The 23349-nt window shown below is 44.2% G+C and overlaps 1 protein-coding gene across 3 annotated transcripts in view; it reads right to left on the reverse strand.

Annotated features, from left to right (window-relative positions):
* MTUS2 (microtubule associated scaffold protein 2) overlaps positions 1 to 23349 on the reverse strand; it is a 410325-nt gene that overhangs the window by 230404 nt on the left and 156572 nt on the right. For all 3 annotated transcript variants that reach the window (XM_032496368.1, XM_032496367.1, XM_032496369.1), the window contains exon 6: positions 9387 to 9584. In XM_032496368.1, the coding sequence (XP_032352259.1) occupies positions 9387 to 9584 (198 nt within the window). The remainder of the gene's footprint in view (positions 1 to 9386; positions 9585 to 23349) is intronic.

Here is a 23349-nt window from a genome sequence, read left to right on the forward strand (position 1 = left end):
ACTAGAGACCAACACAACACTGTAAATTGACTGTACTTCAATAAAAATGAATAAATAAAAAGAAAATATTTTCACTTACAGGCAATGCCAAATAACACTCAGAAGAACCAAGTTCTGATGGCATGTGTATAAAGAGAGCAAAGAAAGGGACAAAAAGAAAGAACTGAATGTGTGGGAATAATTGGGGAAACTAACAGCAAGATTCAGTGGAAGTGATTCAATTTTTTTTTCCTTACAAAGAATACTTTAAATGACATAACTACGGATTCCAGAGAAATAGACATTTAAATCCATCAGTGGCATGTGTCTGACTTCCTAATTTCCCAAGAAAATCAGCAGCTTATTTTGGTTTTTGTTACCACTGTTCTCTCTTCCCCACCCACCCAAATCGGGCTGAGATATTTGACAAAGTAAAATCCTTGCACAATGGAAATTAGGCTCGAGCAAAAGAGAAGCTGTGTGAAGCCCTTTACCTATTGCAAAATCAAATGTTCCCATTTTTTCCTGCAGACATGAGAGGCACAGAAATAAAATCAGATCCAACTCGTAGTTTCTATTTTGAGCAGAGGTATTAAAAGCCACCAGCTCGGATTAATGTGCTATGTATTAGTCACCTTGCATAAATATGTTTCATTTAAAGGGAGCCCAACTGAATGTATTCTCTTAAATGATAACACACAAAGGGCATGACAGAGCCCTTTCAGATAAATCAAAACACGACTTCCCTGCCTATGTTTTATAACAGCCAAACAACCACAAGCTTATAGTCCAAAAGTAATAGGCTCCTGTGAAAATCGAAGCTTCTAGAACTGCTGCCTTCCTGTTTCATACATGGCATGTTTTAGTTAAACGCACAGGAAGGTACCCACTGTGGAGGAGAGACGCGATTATAAAAATTCTGAAATGGGATGAATGTCATCTCTGACTTAGATGATATCACAACCAGTTTTCTTACCCCAAACCAGACACAGTTAATCCATCGTGGCATTTTTCCAACTGAAATTTTACATCTTCTCAACAGAGAACTTTATGCACACGACAAATGCATGGGACCAGCCACAGAAATAATAATAATAATAATAATAATAATAATAATAATAATAATAATAATAATAATAATAAATAATTATATTAATATTAATAATTAATATTATTATTATTATTGTGCAAGACCCTGTTCGCATATATCAATTCCATTTTAATGTGCCCGCCCGTCCTACGATGGCTTTTGACATTACTTTCATTTATTAGTAGCAACATTGTTGTTATTTCACAGTGAGGAAGCAGAGGCACAGAGAGAGAAAGCAACCTGCCCAAAGTCACAGAGCCCGCGAGCGGCAGAGGCGAGATACAGACCCAGCCGTGTGCCTCCCAAGACCACAGTCCTCGAAATGAAAGCCAATACAGAGAGAAGATGGAATGCCAACCTTCTTTTATGGACATTTTCAAACATACCAAAAAAAGTCAAGTAAATAGTGTGATGAGCCCTCAGAGTTCCATCACCCAGCTTCAAGGATTATCAAAAATTTGCTTATTTTTTCTCATCTATGCTGCCCCCTCCCAGTTTTGTTTTTCCTTTTCTGGATTATTTTACAGCAAGTACAGAACACTGTCATTATTTAGAACCAGTGTGGAATAATCAGATCTGAAGATAAAATGCAGCGGTACTGAGACACCCAGGAGAAGACTTGAGGGGTGTGGGGTCTGCCCACACCCCCCAGTCAGGAGGGTAAGATGCTCCATCCCTCAGGTCCCTCCCCCCAGCCCCTGCCCACCCAACGCTGTGCCGTCTCCACCCACAGCGACACTAGCAGCTCCCTGCAGGGATGTCCTTGAACACTCCCACCTGCCCCCTGGGTTTTAACTTCACAAGGCATCCTGGTCACAGCAGCCCCAGCACTACGCTCCGTGTTTACCCCAGAGCAGACGCTGGAAGAGTAGGCTTGGGGAAGGGAAACGGCCAATCTGGTCTTCACAAACCCCCTGAAATGATGCAGTTCAACTACACATTATTTTTCCTATAATTAAACATATTATCCCCCTTCAATTTCCACTTATCTTAAACTTTCAGCTATAAATGGTCAGCTTTCTTAAAAACAAAACACTTTTACACTCTAATCTCATCTCTGGGCAGACGTGATCAATGTCCCAGCGTTCTGAAAAGGAATGTGCACGGATATCAATAAGGCTTAATCTCAAATGGGCAATAGCTTCTCTGAAACTTGACCTCACTGGTCCCTTTCAGCTCCTTTTTCCATGAATAAAAAATGACTCCCTCTTTGCCAATGGAACCTGAGACAGGTGAACGGCTGTTTCGGTAGGAGTTATTAATAATGCTTCACATCGACTCTGATCTTATTTAGAATGCACGTCAGATATAGAAAATGAAGCACGCTACGTACAGAAATGTATTTTATGGTATTCATAAGCGTAAGTGCTGAAGTTAACATTGCAGAAAGCTTTCATATTAACCCTCACTGTCACTGATTAACCTTCCAAAAAAGGATTTTCCACTTCAGATCATTGTCTCCAGAACCCAAATTCTATTCTATGAAGAACATCTACTTACTTATTTTATGCATCAAAATGAGAACTAAAATGCTAGAACTTAATGAGAATATCCAATCTAAGTTGAGATGCCTAATTTTGGACACTTTGAAGGTCTCTCATGAAAAGCCTCAATAGTAGGGCTGCAGCCCAACTCCTTTAAAACGGCCACCTCTGTGCAGGGAGTGACATAGGTCACTTGACATCTGTGACACTGTCAGGACAGTCTGCATGCTGATTTTCCTCTGAATACACTTCTACAAATGACCTACTATCTTTTCTACCCTTTGAGATGTATAAATTACCTCTAGGGTTACCACAGTCAACGGAAGCAGCATTTTAGAGATAACTGAGCTAATTCTGAAAAGCGTGAAGACCACAGTGATGGACCTCACCTGCTGCTGAGACCCGTGACGGCCGTGATGCAGTGAAGGCGCGCTCCGGGTATGGAACGCCCTGCAGGCGCCCGACCCCCCTCGCAGCCTCTCTCGTTGCAGACGCTGATATGGGAGAAAGGATTTCCACTGGGAGGCTGGGAGAGCATTTCTCCTGGTATTCTGCTGGGGTGAGGCATGCTAAAATTATTAAGAGCTACAACCCCCTCCCTCAGAGAGCTTACAGCCCACGGGGGCGGCAGCACACGGGAACACGGTAACTGTGGGGAGACGGTACGTGACCAAACCACAAAAGCGACACAGCAAGGGGCCGTAGGAGCTCCTGGGAGAAAGGGGCACGTCAGGCTCACAGGTGAAAGAAGGCTTCTGAGGGAGGAGGACACAGCTTGGCGCTGGCATGTGCTTAGCCTGCACAAGGTCCTGGGATCAATCCCCAGTGCCTCCGTTAAACTCCATTAAATAAATAAACAAACCGAATTACCTCCCCACCAAAAAAGGAAGGAAGGAAGGAAGGAAGGAAGGAAGGAAGGAAGGAAGGGAGGGAGGGAGGGAGGGAGGGAGGGGGCTTTTTAGAGGAAGTGGTATCTGAACCTCACCTGAAAATGACTGAATCTACAGAGAGATCTGTGGGGAGAGGAGAGCATTCTAGAAATGAATGGTTTAAACCAAGACCCAAAGGCAAGAAAGCACGAAGCCCTCTGAGAAGAATGTGAACCCTCTGGTGGTCTCGTTGAGGGTGTGTGTCAGGGGCTGGCAGAGGGAAAGGTGAGGAGGGGGCTGAGCAGGTCACCTAGGACCCGGGACTGCCAGCAAACAGCTGAAGAGAGCGCAGGGGGCGCCACGGAGCGTCAAACCAGGCTTGGGAGGGAAAATGACCTAGGACCCCGTACCCTGTGGATCACAGAGCGAAGACGTACAGGGAAGAGTTTAGGTGACACTGATGTAAGCAGATGAGGAGAGAAGGAGGTCGGAGTAACTGCCAGGGAGAATCAATTCAAGCTGATCACTGAATACAAAGGAAGGAAAAAACTGGTAATAGGTACTGCTGATTCTAAAATCCCAGCCTCCGTGGCCAGGAGATCACAGACGTCATTAAGTGACAGAGCAACTTCCAGAGGAGGCATCAGTTTGGAAGACAACGAAAGATTCGTTTTGGGGGAAATGTTTCGTTTGAGGTGATCTGAGCCATGCAGCTGGAGATACGTGGCAGGTCACCAGACACGTAGGTGAGCAGTTCCAGAGGGCCGTGGGGGCTGGAGATGTGGATATGGAATCATGTCCAAAGCGCCAAGAGCTGAACCTGTGGACAGGATGACCAAGGGGAGACCAAAGGACTGGAACAGAGTGCTCTGAGGACTGAGCCTGGACGGCTCGGACACCGGACCCGGCCGTGATGGCCTGGCGGGCTGCCGGAAACGGCAACCCCTGAGTTCAGGAGGGTTTCTGGATGTATCAACCGTGCCTCCCAAAAGACCACCCAGATAGAGCCCATCTCTGCTTCCCAAAATACTGCCCAGCTCACCACCCGTCTGAGAAACTCCCGACCACCCGCATCAGAAACGAACCCTCCACCTCCACGCATGCGCTTCCGTCCCACTCTGGGTCGTCTTTGAGGCTGCGGGCACAGCTAGCCTCGCGCCGTGATTATTCACACAAGTGTCAGTTTCTCTGTCCGCATCCCCAGCGCTGCTCCTCCTCCTGTGAACATTCGACTACTTCCCCGCAGCAGAAAAAGGAACAAGAGGAAACCCTGAGATTTCTTTTTTATTTCTCTTTTCAAATCTTCTGTCCTGTGCCTTCTGGTCTCAGCTCACCCCGCAGAGAAAACATGAGGGGATCTGAGGAGACGGGGAGGAGAAACTGGAAAGGACAGCTGCAAATGCCGCCTTCTTCATGCTCTTCTCTGATGGATATTTTCAGTTCCTTGCACACCAGGAGGTCAGGAGCGATGAGTGAGTTCATATCCACAGTGAGAAATGAACCTCCACGTAAATTATTCTATCCTTGGGTGATATGATCTATTTTCATTAATGATTAATTCATGAAACCTTAAGTCTTCCTATTCCCCCGGCCCCGCACCCCCACTCGCCCAAGGTTTTAACTCTAAATTACACCTTCTCACCCACTGGGAAAATCAAGTCCACAAACCTAACTGCTGAGAAATCTGACAACCAGGTAGACTTCAGGCTATAGCATGAGACCAACGCTAAATTCCACAGTAATTGTTTTTCTCTAAGTTTCTATTGCCGAAAGCATATTAGAGGTTTTTTCCTCCTTCTCTGAAAACTACTAAAAAATGAGCTACACACTGGGTCAGACCTGCGCAAATACTATGATTTTAAGTTTAAATTTGAGTTTTAAGTTAGAGAATTACTTTTCTCATGCTCACTTTCTATCTTAAAAAAGCTGGAAGTGGCTAGCTAGTATAATTTGAAGTTAGTTTTTTTTTTTTAATGAAGTATAGTTGATCTACAATGTTGTGTTAGTTTCTGGTGTACAGCCAAAAGTGATTCAGTTATACATATATATATTCTTTTTCATTATAGGTTATAGCAATACCTGGAGAGAACTGTAATTTGAAGTTTTATTTGAGATTCTAAATGGGCCAGCCTCATCATCTGCATGTACTGAACTGGTCCAGGAGTGATGGGAGGTGCCCAGTGCTGTCTCCAGAGGCACAGCGAGGACAAAGTTTGTGCGTTAATCCAGAAGAACTGGGCCACCAGCAGGAAATTACAGGGAGGCAGCCTGGACCCATGCAGAGCACTGCCTCACTGTGAGAGCTGCCCGGCTAATAGCTGGCTTCTTCCCAGGACAGGAAGTTCCTGTCACCTGGAACTGTCACACACCTGGGAAGAGGTGGGGTGGGGAGAGGGGGGTTTGGCCTGAGGGGCCCCTCAAGGCAACTCGACTTTTAGATTTGCTTCACTAGTAGAAAAGTAAGACTTTAAGTCATGGGTGAAACAGCCTATAAAGAAAACCAGACGTATCTTGTGCCTAAAAGGACAAGAACATACAAGGATTTATACTGAAGGGCATACACCCGTGTGGGGCTGCACAGAGCCCACTGTAGAAAACAGTTTTTTAGCCTGCAGTTTTGGTCTAGCCGATCATTGTGCACACCTGGCCGTACTAACCCACCTTCCATCCTGGGAAATGTATAAATAAAATGAGAGCTTCACTTAATTCCTCAAACAGTGGAGATGGAAATCTAATTTTTAGTATACCAGTTATAAAAAAAAATAAAAATCACTTATACTATGCACTCCAAATGAAAGAAAATAAAATCAAAGTGTAAAATAATAAATAAATAAATAAATAAAATTAAATTAAATAAATAAATAAAATTAAATAAATAAATAAAATTAAATAAATAAATAAATAAATAAATAAATAAATAAATAAATAAATAAATAAATAAATAAATAAATAAATCAATCAATCAGTCAGTCAGTCAGTCAGTCAGTCAGTCAGTCAGTCACGGGTGAGTCTTTACCCCATACGACAGCTTTAAGAACTAAACGAAGGAAGAAGACCATCCCAGGACGGAGAACAAGTGGATCTGGTCTCAGTTTGCTCAGCAGTGAAATGAAGAAGCGGACTCGATGCTAAAGTGCCCTCAGCTTCTAAGGGATTATGTAGACAATTCATTTCCCTGTGTCGGTTCCATTGGCCAAAACCTCGCAGAAAAAGTCAAAAGACACACCAGGGCACTTGCTTGGGGAAGCCCCTGCCCACGGGGTTGCATGAGCCTGAGCCCAGGGTGGAGGGCAGATTCCACATGGAACAGCTGAGACCCACACTCAGGGGGCTCACAGGCCTCCCCTCTCCACAGTCATCATTGCTGGCCCCTCAGGTCCCAGGAGAACAGCCCAGGAAGAGTCACAGCCAAGCCAAGGTAGCCCAGGAAACACTAGCAGGTGTGTAACGAATCACTTAAAAGTGTGCCCAATACAGCATTCACAGCCACATGGACACGGTCAGACTGTTTACAGGCATGTGAGGAACTAAAACCATGAGTTGCACATTTGCAAACAGTTCCTTATTATAACCATGTTTCAGACTTGGAGGCACCCACTTACCACGGTGTGACCCCTCATCACAGCGGTATTCCTAAAAGGAGTCCTAACTGACACTAGGCTTGAAGTCATCTCTAAAGAGAGACAAGACAAGAAACAAAAAAGGAACCGATTCTGGTACCATGTTGGCTGTTTCCATGAGCTAAACCAGCAAAGTTTGCTCCCAGGATCTGCTCTAAGGCCCTTCAGCTCTTCTAAGAACTTCATATTTTACGTAATCCTTATCATCAAAGCATCGTGTCTCCACTAAAGAACAGGAACAAAGGTTTTCTCAACATTAAATCTAATAACGAGCATAAGCAAGATGGTTAATGGTACTGAGACATGAATGTGAGAAGTTCTTCTGTGATTTACCAGTAAGTACAGATTTTATATATAGCGAGGTGGCAAATAATTAAAAATCGACTCTGACATGCTGGTTTTTAGAAACAGGAAACAGTTCTGAATAGAGTAAACATTGTTTTTCATATGAAGTCTTTAAACTAGGAGTTATTTTCTCTGGCACGTAACAGCTCTTGACTCCGTGGGTGCTCAGAGGGTCCCTATCGAGAACCTTCTGAAGCACAGGTGCGAAGAAATGCCCCAAGCACACCTGGAATTATTCCATCCACATCTGTCAGCCCTCCTTTGTCAAAAGCTGCTACCATGGGGACATGGCTCAATTCACCTTGAGGTTAATTCTTTTTTAAGAAATCGGTATCTTAACTCCTTCCTTGGAAAGATACATACCATATGAGAATTTTCATCATTCATGCTCCCTTTAAAACAGAAACATGCCACTGGGAATTTCACTACTAAAAATGATCACTTAAAAATCTTCAGACTGGGATTTCAAAATTGTAGAATAGATAAACAAGATTACACTGTATAGCACAGGGAAATATACACAAAATGTTATGATAACTCACAGAGAAAAAAATGTGACAATGAGTGTGTATATGTCCATGAACGACTGAAAAATTGTGCTGAACACTGGAATTTGACACAACATTGTAAAATGATTATAAATCAATAAAAAATGTTAAAAAAAATCTTCAGACTGTTAATATGCACACACATATCTAAAAATAAGAGTAACACATTTGCAAATAGTTCTGTATTATAGTCACGAGAAGATTCTGAGACGTGTACCGTGCCATGATGTAATCGCTAATTATAGTGGTTTTCCTAAAATGATTCCCATGTGAAAGTAGGTTTGAGACACAGCACCTCTGGGAAAACAAGCGATCAAAGAACCTCTCAGAAATGCTTACAAACACATCAAGACAAAGGAAAATGTCATGCATTACTTTAAGGAACAATCAGGTAGACCAAAATTTAGAACTGTTGAGGTACAAATGTTCCACCCACCAGCTCTGTAAAACCTAATGGAGGACAGAGAAAACACAGCCTGGAGAAAGGAAATGCAAAACATAATACGAAATCAATCCCATCCTCAATCTCTCTTCCTTCCTTCCTTCCCTCTCCCCTTCTCTCACCATCTCTATCTCTTGTTCCAACTTGATTCAACTATAATCCCTTCAAAACAGCTCTTCACACGAAAACCTCTAAGATTTTCCTGGCCCTCTGGCAAATTCTTACCATCCTAGCATCTGAGGTGTCATGGCTTCAGAACCAATGACCATGACTTTGAAGTTGATGAGGCTGAGATGGGGTTTGGGCTGCAGAGGCTCAGGAGAATGGGGCCACCCTGGGGTCTTCAGTGGCTGCTGTGACTTGCTCTGAGGCGATTAATTCACACTTTAAGATAAGCCCACAACATCTGTCTCAGGAACCAGGCCTGGGGTGCCATCATCTCAGCTCCTGGGGACCTTCCTGGGCACAGACTTGAAGCAGCTCAGCTGTGATTTCCTAGTTTTAATGTCGCTTAGTTAACTCTTAGAAATGCAGTCAAGTGCTCCGCCAATACGAAGGCATTATGAGTAAAAATGATTTTTCCACTAATACTTAATGCCTAATGTGTTTAATGACGGCATATCATAGTCACACTTTTTTGGACCTTTCTTTGGCTTCTTACCCAGAATGCATGAAGCAACGGGCTCCTGGACTCAGCCCCTGGATAAGTCATTTCCTAGAGTTAAGTCTTTTTCTAGAATTTAGAAGTCTTTTTCTGGCATATTAACTCCCCCTAAACGAGAAAATGGTAATGCCAAGTAGGCTTTTTTCCTTCAGCAGATTATTTTTAAAGTCCCAACAATGGTAGATTAAAGTAATCAACCCAAAATACCAGTTTACACACAAAGAAAATGCAATCCTGTTGCACCCGCACACTGATTTGCCATCTGCTGGTCTGGCCTGTCTGGCCAGGGGCACCCTCCAGGAACAGCAGTGTCACCAGCCCCTCTGCCCCACCTGCCCCACTTACGGTTGGCCAACCGGCCGGGCTCAGGCTGGGCGCTGTCCGCAGACTGGGTGCTGGACACGGAGGACACGCTGGAGCTCCGGACGAAGCCAAAGGCCGCCAGCTTGGCTGCAGGGAGACGCGAGTAACCAGGAGGACGAAGTCCAGATTTTGGTAGGTTGGATTTTGCGGCATTTGAACTGGAAGCTTTCTTTAAGTCCGCTAAAGTGAACCCAAACAAACAAAAAATCTCAGTTGATAGCAAGATAGAGAATACACAGATGGTGAATACTAATCCAGCTCTATCATAAACAGACCACAGTGACTCTTTCAGGGCCCAATTCAGCACATTCACAAATACATCTTTATGAGAAAGGGCCCTCATTGTGGGCCAGGTGCCTCAGAGAATTCAAAGAGGAGGAGAGACAGCAGGCAGACAAGACCAGTCCTGACAATTAGCCTCATTATATGGTCATAAAGAAAGGTGTAGTAATTTGGTGCAACCACTATGGAAAACAGTAGGGAGATTCCTTAAAAAACTAAAAGTAGAATCACCGTATGACAAAGTAGTCTGTCCCCTGAGCCAAGCACAAGTCACATCTCCATTCTAAGATGTACACGTAGTAAAGATGTACACACATAAAGAGGTTGTAGTATATATATACAATGGAATACTACTCAGCCATAAAAAAGTATAAAATAAGGCAATTTGCTGCAACATGATTGGACCTGAATAGTGTCATTCTAAATGAAGTAAGCTAGAAAGAGAAAGAAAAGTACCATATGATATCACTCTTATGTGGAATCTTAAAAAAATAAAAAGAGAAGACACTAACAAACTCCATCTACAAAACAGAAACAGACTCACAGACACAGTAAACAATCTTATGATACCAGGGGAAAGGGGGTGGGAAGGGATAAATTTGGGAGTTTAAGATTTGCAAATGTTAGCCACTATATATAAAAACAGATTAAAACACCAAATTTCTTCTGCATAGCATAAGGAACTATGTCTAATATCTTGTAATAACCTTTAATGAAAAAGGATATGAAAACAAATATACATATGTATGTGTATGACCGGGACACTGTGTTGTACGCCAGAAACTGACACATTGTAACCGACTGTATTTAATTAAAAAAAAATCAACTGGTTTTTAGGAACAGGAATATGGGGATGGGGGGCCTTTCCTGAGGGGCCTTGGTCATGTACCTTAGCCTGGACCTACATGTACACCTTAGAATGGAGATATGACTTGTGATTGGCTCAGGGGACAGACTACTTTGTCCCATATACAGGCCCACCAGGTGTTCACTCATGAAAAAGCAGTCATTAGGGAGAAAGAAAAAGACAAAAAAAAACCCCAAACCCCCCATAAAGCCAGTAGGTAAAGTGCTGAGGGCTGCACTCCGAAGGGCAGATGGCTCCGCAGGACCCTGAATGCCTCTGTTGCTGCTGCTGCCTACGCTGCTGTCGCAGTAAAAGTCCTGGTCCTCAGGATGAGGGAGGGAAACGCCCATGGCATCTCTGTGGACAGCGAAGGGGTCAATCCAGATGCTACTGAAGCCCAGGGTCCTTAAACCCCGTGAAGCAGCCATTGCCACGGGGAGTGCCTGATGACACTGACTGGAAGCTCTGGAAGAAACTTACCAATATAAGCAGAGCAGAGAGAATCCCCAGGAAAGACCAAAAAAAAAAAAAAAAAAAAAAAAGAAAAGAAAAGAAAGGAAAAGGAAAAAAAGCCAGGGTGCAGGGAGGAAAGATGGAGAGAGAGTAATGAGCATTATTCGTAAGAGACAAGAAAGTAGAAACAATGCATTTGTGCATCAGCTGATGAACGTATGAACACAGTGTGGAAGGCCAGTGCCCAGTCTTATTTTTCAGCCATAAAAAGACTGAAGTGCTGGTACAGGCTATAATACGGGTGAAGCTGGAAAACACTAAGGCAAGTGAAAGAAGCCAGACACAAAAGGCCGCACGTTGTGCGATTCAATTATATGAAACATCCAGAATAGGCAAATCTACAGAGACAGAGAGTAGATCAGTGGTTGCCAGGGGCTGGAGTTTGGGGAAAATGAGGAGGGCCTGATAATGGGTACAGGGTTTCTTTCTTTTTGGGGTCACGGAAAGGTTCTAAATTGATGGTGGTGATGGTGACACTATTTCTGTGAATAGACTGAAAACCACTGAACTGTATCCTTTCAGAGGGTGAATTCCAGAGTATCTGAATTATATAGCAATAAAGCTGCTATATTAAAACAGAATTTTTTTAAAAAAAGAAAAAGTAATTCTTGTCTTCAGTCCAGTAACAGGCTTACAGTAAGCTAGGACAATGGTGATTTTTCCAATCTCTATCCGTACCTTCACTTTCAAAGGGCCTGTGACAGAGAACTTGCTCTGTCACTGTGAGTCCTCCACAAAAACCCTTTCTAACTGGCAGATGGGAGAAATGTTCTGGATAGCAGATCAAAGGCCCTTCCAAACGAATATAACCGTAATGGGGAAATTAATTCAAATAACTTCAAAAATTAACAAACATTTAAAAAATCCTCTAGGATCAGATATCCAAATCCTATGCAAAGGAGCTTAAGTGGGCTCATTTTTTTTTGTTTTCATCAAGGCTTTACAGTCTGTCAAGATTTTGCCAAAAAAAAAAAAAAGATACAAATTCCTGTTTGAACAACAAAAGAGATTTTGCTGCTATTGAATGCTTAAAAGATGTGTTGCTCTTTTCAAATACCATTTTTCTTTTGAAAGATAAATCCTTTGACGAATGCAAATCTTCACATTTCAATGAGACATGAAAAGTTATATTTGTTCTTACCTTTTTTCCCTTTTGTATTGATTCTCCTTTAAATATGACTGTGATGCTAGAAATAGCTCAATCAACTAGAATCAGAATATAGTGCTTAATGGTTCAATATTATATTGATAAAGGTCCATTCATAATTGTCCAACATTCTCAACATCTCAGGCAGTAAAATAAAGACTTTGAATGTAAATGTGTATCAAACCAATTCAGGATGCATCCACAGACACTGCCACGGGCAAGGCTCTTTATAAGGTGCTGAGGGAAATTCAGAAACAAAGGCGTGGGGGTCCCCAGGTGGGGCTGACAACCTATGGGAGCACATGTCCTTGCTCATAAAGACCCACAGCCTAGAAGGAGGGGAGATCAGGGCCAGAACAGAGGTGAGACCTAGCACTGTGGGAAAAAAGGACCTAAGAAAGGCAAAATCAGCAAGGAGGATGACTCGGAGTTTTTATTCAAGGCCCATGTTTTCCTTATTTTATGTCTGAAGTGTTTTTTCTTTTCTGGCTATTTACGTGCACAGAGAAATACATAATTTCAATCAAACTATGGTTTAAAATTTTACTACAGTTCTTCCAAGTTGCTCTTAAAACCAGCTCCTTCCTTCACATTTTGTAGAGAGGTGGTTTGCTTTGTCAGATGGCTGAGGAGCAACGCCTCTCTCACCTTGCTCGGGAAGAAGAATAAATGGTAGCTCTTTTTACCAAGTTTCTTTCACACGGGGAACCAGTAAGTAGAACTGTTTCACATTAAAGCTGCAACCATCTCACAGGAGAAGAAAGAAGGGCATAATTAAACAAAGCAGGGCAAGTGGCACATTTCAGGATGGTACTAAAGATCTGGGTTTGACGGTAACATCAAGTGTATAACCTCAGGCCAGACTCAAGCTCTCCGAACTCCTGTTTCCTCATTAAAAATGAGGATAAAACGATCTGCCCATTATAATGAGAGAAGAGGAACTGCATCTAAAAGGCGTATCCTATCACCTGGTATGTAGCAAACACCTAAGAAGGGACAGTGCTACCACTGTTATCATTAATGTCACTGTTGTTGCAAGTGCAAAAAGCATCTCACCACCAAGCGGGGAGAAAACAGGTTTTTGGCTCAAGAGGAACTGTCTTCAAGACGCTGTACCTCACCACACCTAAGTAGCTTCCTTCGCTCCTGGGCCTGACTCGTACGATGGCATTCTGGATACTGAACTGACGCTACGAAGGATGAGACGTGGCGGACCGCTGGTGGAGGTGTTTTCTGCATGTGGGAGAGGCATAGACCAGTAGAAGCCAGAGAGCCGGCTGCAGCAGCCAGCCTCCCACTCTCTCCTAGCGGCGACCTTCGCCGCCTGGCGTTCGGTACGCCCTTGCGCGGTTCCCTCCCGCCCCGAGTCAGGGCTAACGTGTGACTGGGAGAACGCTGAAGGTGTGAAACGTTTTCGGCTATATTGTGAAAGGCACTCCCGCTTCCCCCTTGATCTCCGGGATCGCTCGCTCTGGGGAAAGCCACCCACCACGTGGTAACACTCAGGCAGCCTTGTGTAGAGACCGCATGGGGGAAACTGAGGCCTCCTGCCACACCAGCTTATTAGCTACTCGATAGCCACCTTGGAAGTGAGCCCTTGAGCCCCCAGCTTTCAGACGACCGCAGCTCGGCTAACATTTGACTCTGGATTTGAGGTCAAGGCTCAGTTCAGTGGGCATTCTCTCTGCCAGGACAGTGATGCCTCAGCTTTACACAGGGATTGCCCCAGTTTTAGCTCTGAAAGTCTCACATCTTGGCAAATCCCTAGCACCAAGCAAACCAAGATGGCTGATTACCCTACATTTTTGCCTCTCAGGCTTAGCAACTTCAGCACTTACAGAATAGCTGAGAATCCAGGTATTGGCGGAAAAGCCCCTGAATGTGAAGTGTGATGAAAATGTGAGAGACATGTCTAGAGTAACAATATGAAGCAAGCTCCAACCAGAGGGCAGGGCAAATTCTCTAATAACTGAAGCTAATTTCAACATCTCAGCAAAACCAAGTCATTAACATTTAAAAGAGAAGCTCCTAGGCTGGGATAATCGAAGAGTCACAAACAAAAGAATGTAGCTGAACCCCTAACTCACACCATACGCAAAACTTAACTCAAACGGATGAGAGATTCAAATTTAAGTGATAAAACTGTGAAACTCTTGGAAGAAAACGAAGGCATACATCTTCATGAACCTGAGTTAGGCAAAGACTCTTAGATATGACAGCAAGGCATAAGCAAAAGAAGAAAACTAGAAAAACCAAACATTATCAAAATTCAAAACTTTATTATTTCAAAGGACTCAATCAAGAAAGTGAAAAGACATTAACAGAATGGGAAGAAATAGTGCAAATCATACAAGTGATAAAGGACTCATATTGCAAATGTATAAAGGACACCTGAAACTTTACAATAAAACGACAACCCAATTTAAAAACAGGCAAAGGATCTGAACAGACAAATCTCCAAAGGAGACATACAAACAGCCAATAAAAACATGAATTGTCCAGTAAGTTCATAAGCACATGCTCAGCATCACGAGTCATTAGGGAAATGCAAATCGAAACCATGATGAGATGATATTTCAAATCAAGAAGATGTTTATAATTAAAAAGTGATAATAACTGTGTTGGAGAGGCTGTGGAGAAATTAGAAGTCTCAGACACTGATATTCAGAATGTAAAATGGGACAACTACTTTGGAAAACAGTCTGGCGGTTCCTCAAAAGGCTAAATACAGAATTCTCTGTATGACCCAGCAACCCTACTCTTGTGTGTACATCTAAGAAAAATAAAAAGAAATATCTATTTTTAAAACTTGTATATAAATGTTTATGGTGGCATTATTAATAACAGCCAAAAAGTGGTTAAAACTACTTAAATGTCCATCAACTGATACATTTATAAATAAACTGTGATATATCCATATAATGGAATATTATTAGTAATAAAAAGGGATTGTTATGGACTGAACTGTATATGTTGAAGCCTTAACCCCCAATATGACTGTATTTAAAGATAGATCTTTAAGGAGGTCATTAGGGTTAATTTTTTTTATGGCAGAGGGAGATAATTAGGTTTACTTACTTATTTATTTTTTGATGGAGGTGCTGGGGATTGAACCCAGGACCTTCTGCATGCTAGGCATGCACTCTACCACTTAGCTACACCCTACCCCCGCCAGGGTTAGATGAGGTCATAAGAGTGGGGCCCTAATCTGATAGGACTGGTGTCCTTGTAAGAAGAGGAAGAGACACCAGGGAGCTCTCTCTGTCTCTTCACATGCACAGAGAGGACACAGTGAGAAGGGGACTGTCTGCAAACTAAGGAGAGAGGCTTCATTAGAAACCAACCCTGCTGGCACCGGGGTCTCAGACTTCAAGCTTCTGAAACAGTGAGCAGATAGATTCCTGTTGTGCAGCCGCCCAGTCTGTGGTGTGCTGTTCTGACAGCCAGAGGGGGCTAACAGAGGGCTGGAGAACTGGCCCGGGCTACAGCGTGGGGGAGCCGTGAAGACGTTAAGGCAAGTGAGGGAAGTCAGACACAGAAGACACGTATGTGATGATTCCATTACATGAAGTGGCCGGCAAAGGCAAATCTAGAGAGACAGAGAGTAGATTCGTGGTTGCCAGGGGCTGGAGTTCAGGGAAAATGAAGAGGGTCTGATAATGGGTACTTTCTTTCTGGAGTCAGGAAAATGTCCTAAAATTGACTGTGATGTTGGATACACAACTCTTTGAAGAGGCTTAAAACCACTGAATTTATGCTGTAAATGGGTGAATTGTGTGGTATATGAATTATATCACAATAAAGCTGTTATTTAAAAGAGAGAGAGAGAAAGAGAGTATTAGGGCTAGCTAGCTAGTTAACTAGCTCCCGGGAAGAAAAATAAAGAGGCAAGATAGAAGATACAGGAAATTCGGCAGGAGATGGATGACAAGACCAGTCCTCCTCAGTCCAGAAGGCAGATGGCGCAAAGGGAGGCGCGTGGGGTGCGGGCGCAGCCACTGAGGCCAGCCCGCAGGGTCAGAGAGCGAAAACTGCCTCGAGGAGAGTGAAAATGAAGAAGCAGAAGAAGGAAGAGAGATGAGAACTGTAGCTCCTCTGGCTCCACTCAGTTCAGCCGAGTTGAAGAAACACCCATTGAGCAGACAACGGATGTCATGCTAATTCTTGCAAAAGAAAAATCAGGGAGGCCTGATACCAGCAGCAGACGCACACACAGAAAATCACAATAAAATGTGTGGCAGGAGGGGGCCTGAGCCCAGCCAGGGCTGAACAAGGATTGGGCTCTGAGAAGAGGTAAACTTGAGCTGGGTCATAAAGGACACATGGAGCGAGTTGGGATCAAGACAGAGCAGGAAGAGGGTGGTCCAGGGAAGAAGCTGCTGGAGGAACGCAGGACAGCCTGATCTGGGCGGGGAGAGTTAGGCTGGAAGAAATGGTTGACATTTCATCTTTGGTCCTTCTCCCAACAGCAATGCAGAGTCATAAAGACCGTTCAAGGAGGGAGAACAGGAACTGCTATGCTGTGCAGAGGCTGGTCTGGAGCTGGTCTGGGCTGGAGGCAGGAAATCAGCGGAGAGGGGCGGCAGTAAGGAGAGAAGTCACGAGGCTGAGAGCAGGGACCCAGCAGAGCAGGATGTATTCAAGTCAGATCAGCAGATCTAGCTGATTGATTACCTGGGGGAGTGGGGGGTGGGGAAGAGGGAGGGTGAGTAAAGAGAAATTCCCTTTGTTGTAGGAACAATAAAAGGCCTACCTACCTGAAAATTTCCAAGGGAACCACTGTGGTTAAGCCATGCCCCACTGAAGTCAGGTACACTTGAAAACACAGCAGTCTGTAGGGACCTGAGGAAAATCTTTCTCAGTTCAAAAAGAACGCTGAGGTGCATGTATCTCTTTGAATTAGAGTTCCCTCTGGATATATGACCAGAGATGGGATTGCTGGATCACAAAAAAAGTCTATTTTTAGTTTTTTGAGGAATTTCTATACTGTTTTCCATAATGGTTGCACCAAACAACATCCTCACCAACAGTGTAGGAGGGCTCCCTTTTCTCCACACTCTCTCCAGCATTTATCATTTGTGTACTTTTTAGTGATGGCTATTCTGACTGGTGTTAGGGTGATACCTCACTGTAGTTCTGATTTGCATTTCCCCAGTGTTCACAACAGCACTGTTCACAAAAGTCAAGACATGTAAGCAACCTAAATGTTCACCAACAGATGACTGGATAAAGTAGCTGTGTGTGTGTGTGTGTGTGTGTGTGTGTAATACTACTCAGCCATGAAAAGAATAAAACAATGTCATTTGCTGCAACATGGATGGACCTAGAGATCGTCATACTAAGTGAAGTAAGCCAGAAAGAGTAAGGAAAATACCGTATGATATCACTTATACATGGAATCTAAAAAATACACATATGAACTTATTTACAAAACAGAAACTGACTCACAGACATAGAAAACAAGCTTATGGTTACCAAGGCGGAAAGGAGGTGGGAAGGGCTAAATTGGAAATTTGAGACTTGCAGATACTAACTACTATGTATAAAACAAGTTTCTACTGTAGAGCACAGTAAACTATATTCAAAATCTTGTAGTAATCTATAATAAAAAGAATATGAAAATGAATATATGTGTGTACATGTAGGACTGAAACATGATGCTGTACACCAGAAACTGACACAACATTGTAAACTGAAAGTAAAAAAAAAGAACGTGAGTAAGCCGCAGGCAGAAGGGCCCCGTGAGAGGCTCTCCTGCAGAGTGGCTGGACACTGGCTGGGGGTAGGGGGGAGTCGCTCCCTGTGAGCAACAAAGCAAACTGCGGAGAGGCACGAAATGAAGACCAGGAGCAGCTGTGACAGGTCGTAGGGGCTTAGAGTCAGGCTTCTGCGAACCTCGTCACAGGTGTGTCTGTCCACCATCAGGAACGCTGAGCAGAAGAGAAACTTCACTGAGATTGCTGGCTCACTGGCATTATTTAATATCCAGGCCTGAAAGGAAACTCGTGAGAGCTGCTCTGGTTTGGTTTGGTTTGGTTTGGTTTGGTTAACGTTTTTGGAGTTAGCTGCAGAGAGGTTGGTCTAAAGTTAAAAACAGAACACTGTGCTAGACGAGCACGGAATAATCTGCAAAACCAAAGATACCTATTGAGGTGATGTGTCTTTTACTGAGGTCCAAATCTTGCGTTTTACTTTATCATAATCTGAAAAACGGAGACTGTTTGGGGCTTATCAGAGTATAACTCTGAAGTGAGTATCTGCATCTGTGTTTCTGTAAACAGAAATCTAAAATCTTACGTCACCTTAAGTGACTGTATTTAATCCAGAGAATCATAAATACCCAGTGACATATCTCCCACTGTCTTAGAATAAAATGCCCACTAGGGCGATTTGACCTCTGTGTATGTAGCTGGTCGGTGGACAAATGAATCGAAGCCTTTGTGTAAGAAAAGGAAATAGGAAGGAGAGGGGTCAGGAACAGGCGTGAAAGAAGGAAATTAACAGAACGGACAAGTAACGTAAATACTGCAAATGTCGTACTTCTGCTGGACAGATCTGCTTATAAACAAAAGCTCTTTAAAAAGAGATGTCAAATACAGGTGACCTTGTACGAGCACATCTCACAGAATTAGAAGAGTTAGTCCATTATTTTTAGCTGATTCTAAATCTACGGTTGCTTCTCAACTGCTGTGCTGTGCGTGTGGATGGAGAAAGCCCTTGGATCCTATTTACAGTAGTGATTCTCAGGGACATTAGAGGCTCGAAGCTAATCGAAGGGAACAATATTTTTATGCACAAACGCACTTGAATCGTCTGTTTTCTGATAACTGCCTTTAGCCTTGCAAAATAGAGGAAAAAAATCAAAGCACTTGGCTCTGTTGGCTAAGGAAAAAACTCAGAAAGTTATGATGACACAGCATGTCCTTTCCATGGAGTGCATTTAAAAGCACAGTTCTCGGGATCCCTCCACAACACTGGGGAACAGAATCATTTTATGATACTGAGCAGTGACAAGAACCCACAGGGATGAGATTTAAGTAGAAAGGGAGACTGCCAGCTCAAGGTGGTGGACAGAACATAGGGTTTTTTTTGGTTTTTTTTTTTCACCCTTTCTTACCAAAGATGCCTTAAAATGAGAGTGATTTGATTGTAAAGAGGTACAATGAGCAATGGCAGCTAACACCTACTGACCTCTTTCTATTAAGCACTTCACATATTTCAACCTAGAACAAGAGAGACAAAAAGAGACAGGTACTCACTGAGCCAAGCATTTCAACAATCTGTGGGGCAGAGACGGCGGCCCCTCACTGGAGGGCAGAGCAGAGGCGCCTTCTGCAGCAGACGGCAGCAGCGCTGCAGAGAGGAAGCGCCTGCTGACCTCCCTGCCCCGCAGCCAGGGCCGCAGCGGCGCATCCCCTGGAAGGAGGCCCAACAGCACCGAGGGAAGAGGGAACGAGGGAGACGCTGCAACCCCCACCCCGCCACCTCCCCCATCCGCTCCCACGGTGCCCGGCACCCAGGTGTGTACCTCCCACCTCCCCACCCAGGCCAAGCCCCAGGGCAGAGGAAACAGACTTCTAAACAATTTGAGCAAAGGAACTTCAAGTTCATCCAGCTCAACAACAAGAGTGAAAGATCACAGAACTGGAGCAAAGCTTGCAGCATCCCATAAACAACCAAAAATTAAGCACAACAGAGAAAACAGGCTCCTGAGAATAGAGAGAAAATTCAGAAAACAAAAGATAGCTTTTTAAAAAAAAAACCTAATGATACTTAGAAATTTGGGAGGACATTGCAACAGTAAATAGCAAACTGCTACGGAAAGAAGCAGTCAGAAACCAAGAAGGCATCCATAGAAATTAAAAACACCAAACAACAGTTCAACAGAAGTGCGTGGACATACAGTCCAGTGAGACTGCCTGAAATGAAGGCAAAAGCATGAGGTGAGAGAAAACATTAAGAAAAACTAAACACAAGTCATTGCTTTGGGGGGTCCAAAAACCAAACAACAGAAATTCCAGGAAGAAAGAGACAACAGAGAAGTAGAAACTATTAAGTGAAGAACGTGAGATGATTGCCCACAGCTGAAGGGAGACACGAGTCTTGGGACTGAGCATTTAACCAGTGCTTCGCAAGATAAACCAATTACCCTGTCCCCCACCTCCGAGTGTCTGTCTGTCTCAATCTCTGTGTCCCACCCACTTGCTCTGGCTCTCATTCTTCTCATCCCTAGTCCCTCCTCCGTCTCTCCCTCTCTCTCTCTCTGACACACAATGAATGCATACACACACACACGACAAAACACACACCTGGAAAATTTTAAAACACTAAGGATGAGAGATTCTAAAGCTTCCAGAGAGAAACAAAAGCAGGTCCTCCACCCCCGTCCAAAAAAAAGTACGTCTCAGATTGGCGCCAGGTTTCTTTTGAGCAACACTGCAAGTCTGCATGTTTTGAAAGAGAACCACTTTCAATCTATAAAATTATATTTAATCGAGTGAATGCAGACTAAAGGCAGTTTCAGAAAGGCAAACCCTCTGAAAATTTGCCTTCCTCGAACTCTCTCTTAGGAAATTACCGACAATGTACTCCAGCCAAACAAACAAGGAAACCAAAGAGGTGGGACACATCGATCCACCCCAGGAGAAAGGTGGAGGGAAGTTCCAGAAGAACCACAGCTGGTGGAGAAGACAAACAGAAGCTGACAGACTGAAAGTCCCAGGAAAAGGCATCTTGAAATCGGAAGCCCAGGACACAGTGGGTGTCCAGTCAGCACCTTCTGCACGACTGCACCGCTCCCTCCAGCTGGAGACTTTACCCACCCAAACCGCCCAACGCTCTCCAACTTCCGAACCTGTGCTTTGAAGTCCCGTTTTTATGTGCTTCTGAATTAAGGAAGGACAAGAATGTATACAGATAAGGACACAGCCCCTTTCCATAGTGCAGAAAATCCAGGAAGACAAGCTTTGTGCTGGGTGCTCACATACAAGGATAATCAGATAGAAGTCCTGAGATTCCCCATCAACCAAGGTCAAAATAGCAGAACAGCACAAATCTAGATGATTCCTCCTCATCTTTACCATCAACTTGAAAAGCAAACAGATGGACCAGCTGATCACAAGGTCCGTGCCCTTCAGCTGAGTCCCATCAGAACCAGCAGCAGATTTTTGCCTGTTGACTTGTTAGGGCTGCCTTTACTCCACATTTTATTCTTAAAAGGTTTTCCCTTCCCATCTATTCTGATGTCAACTTGACTCACAGCGTCTGCGGTTGGTCAAATCCACCTCCTAAAACCCATCTGCTTCTCCCCATCTCTCCCACCACCACGTCGGCTATCATTTATGGATTGCATCAGCCTCCTAAGGGATCGCTATTTCCCTCCTTGTTACCCCACCCCACTCCTGTCCCTCCATCCATTCTCCAAACTTCAGTCTAAGTGATATTTTTTAATGAAATATGATCATATCAATCCCTTGCTTAATGCCCTGTAATGGCACTATCTTGCTCTTAGGATGGAAGGCCAGTTCCGTAACACAGCTTGCCGTGTCTTCACAACCTCCTGTCTTTTTTCTCATCCTTCCTGTGATACCAGTCTTCACACGTGCCATTGCTTCTGCCTGGCATACCTTCTCTTCCATTCCCACCACTTCTTCCTCCCTCATCCCACAGCTCAAAAACCCTTTGCTCTTGCATACCATACTTCACCTGAGCAACTTTACTGGACCCCAACTTGCGGTCAGGTCCCCCTCCTGTGTCCCCTGAGCCCAGCAGACTTCGCTATCACAGCATTCAGTCATAACTGCCTGTGGGATCTCTTCTATCTTCTTCATGACTGTCTCCCCAGGACCTAAAACAACTGGACACATAGTATGTGCTCGGTGTTTATTAAATATACTAACAGTGTTTATCCAGATACACAGAAGGACAGTTGTCCTGCCTGTGATCCACCCCCGAGTCACTGGAAACTGACGCTCCGGGTCTGGGCTGAGGAAGCTTGCATTTTTAATACATTTCTGCAGGGCATTATTAGGCGTGCTCAGCTGCCACGAAAGTAAGACAAAGATGGGATGGCTTTGCTGGCTGAGTGCGCAATAAGAGCACAGTCACTGTCAACATCCATTTCAACAGTCGGGAGAAATGGGTAACAGTGAGAGATACACTGATACAAACACCAGAACAAACTGAATGCTTCCTCTGCAGCCTCCAGGATAAGTCCCAAGGTCATCCAGGGTCACTCAGACTCCATGGGAACGGGGGTTTGGGCCTGCTCTCTTTCGCCATCTCACGGATGCATCGGTTTCTTCAATAGGGATGTTCTCATATCTGATTTGAGTCTTTCTTGGTAGATGTTACAGTTTTCATGAAATTAACTAAAACCATGATGACAACAGTGACACGGCACTTAGGTGATGCCGACAAACATCGGAATCAACACTTCGCCCACTGTGTTTCATCTGTTCCTCTCCTCCTCCGTCTCAGGAGAAGCAACACTCCACCTCTGTTCCAAGGTGTGCCCTCCACGTGGGGTGTCGAGCTCACTGTCTGCCCCGCTCCTGGGCATCTTGTTCCAACAGTTCCGACCACCGCACCCGCCAGCTTCTCTGCACAGGCCACTCCCGCCCTCGCACATTTCAAACCAGTTCCAACCTCTCCCACACACTCTGGAAAGCAAAGCAAAACAAAACGCAGCCCCGCTTCCCCAAGAGCCAGCACCCAGGGCGCTTTTCCCCATCAGCGCATTTTTAGAAACAGCAGTCTATTCTCATTGCTTCCACTTCCTCACTTTTCATTCACTTCTCAACCTACTAATATGTGACTTCCACCCCCACATTTTACTAAAACTGCTCATTCAAAACTAGGTCACCAACTGCTTCCTAATTTCCAGTCCCAACAGCCTCTTTGCATTTTGCCTCGTCCTTTCTTCTCTGAGTCTGTTCTGACCATTTTCTGCCGTGGATGCTCCCTCTTCCTTAGACTCAAACGCTACATTTTCCCGGGGCCCCCACCCACCCACCCTGTAGTGTTCTGCCTCTTGCAGGGTTCGTTTGCCAGTTACTCCTTAAATGTGGGTGCAAAGCTTTTTCTTGACCTCTTCCTTCCTCTGCCCGCCCCCTCCATCCCTGAACCTGCTGGTCCATTCACACGGTTTCAACTCA

Source organism: Camelus ferus, chromosome 14 (genome assembly GCF_009834535.1).
Source record: "Camelus ferus isolate YT-003-E chromosome 14, BCGSAC_Cfer_1.0, whole genome shotgun sequence".
Classification (NCBI taxonomy): Eukaryota; Metazoa; Chordata; class Mammalia; order Artiodactyla; family Camelidae; genus Camelus; species Camelus ferus.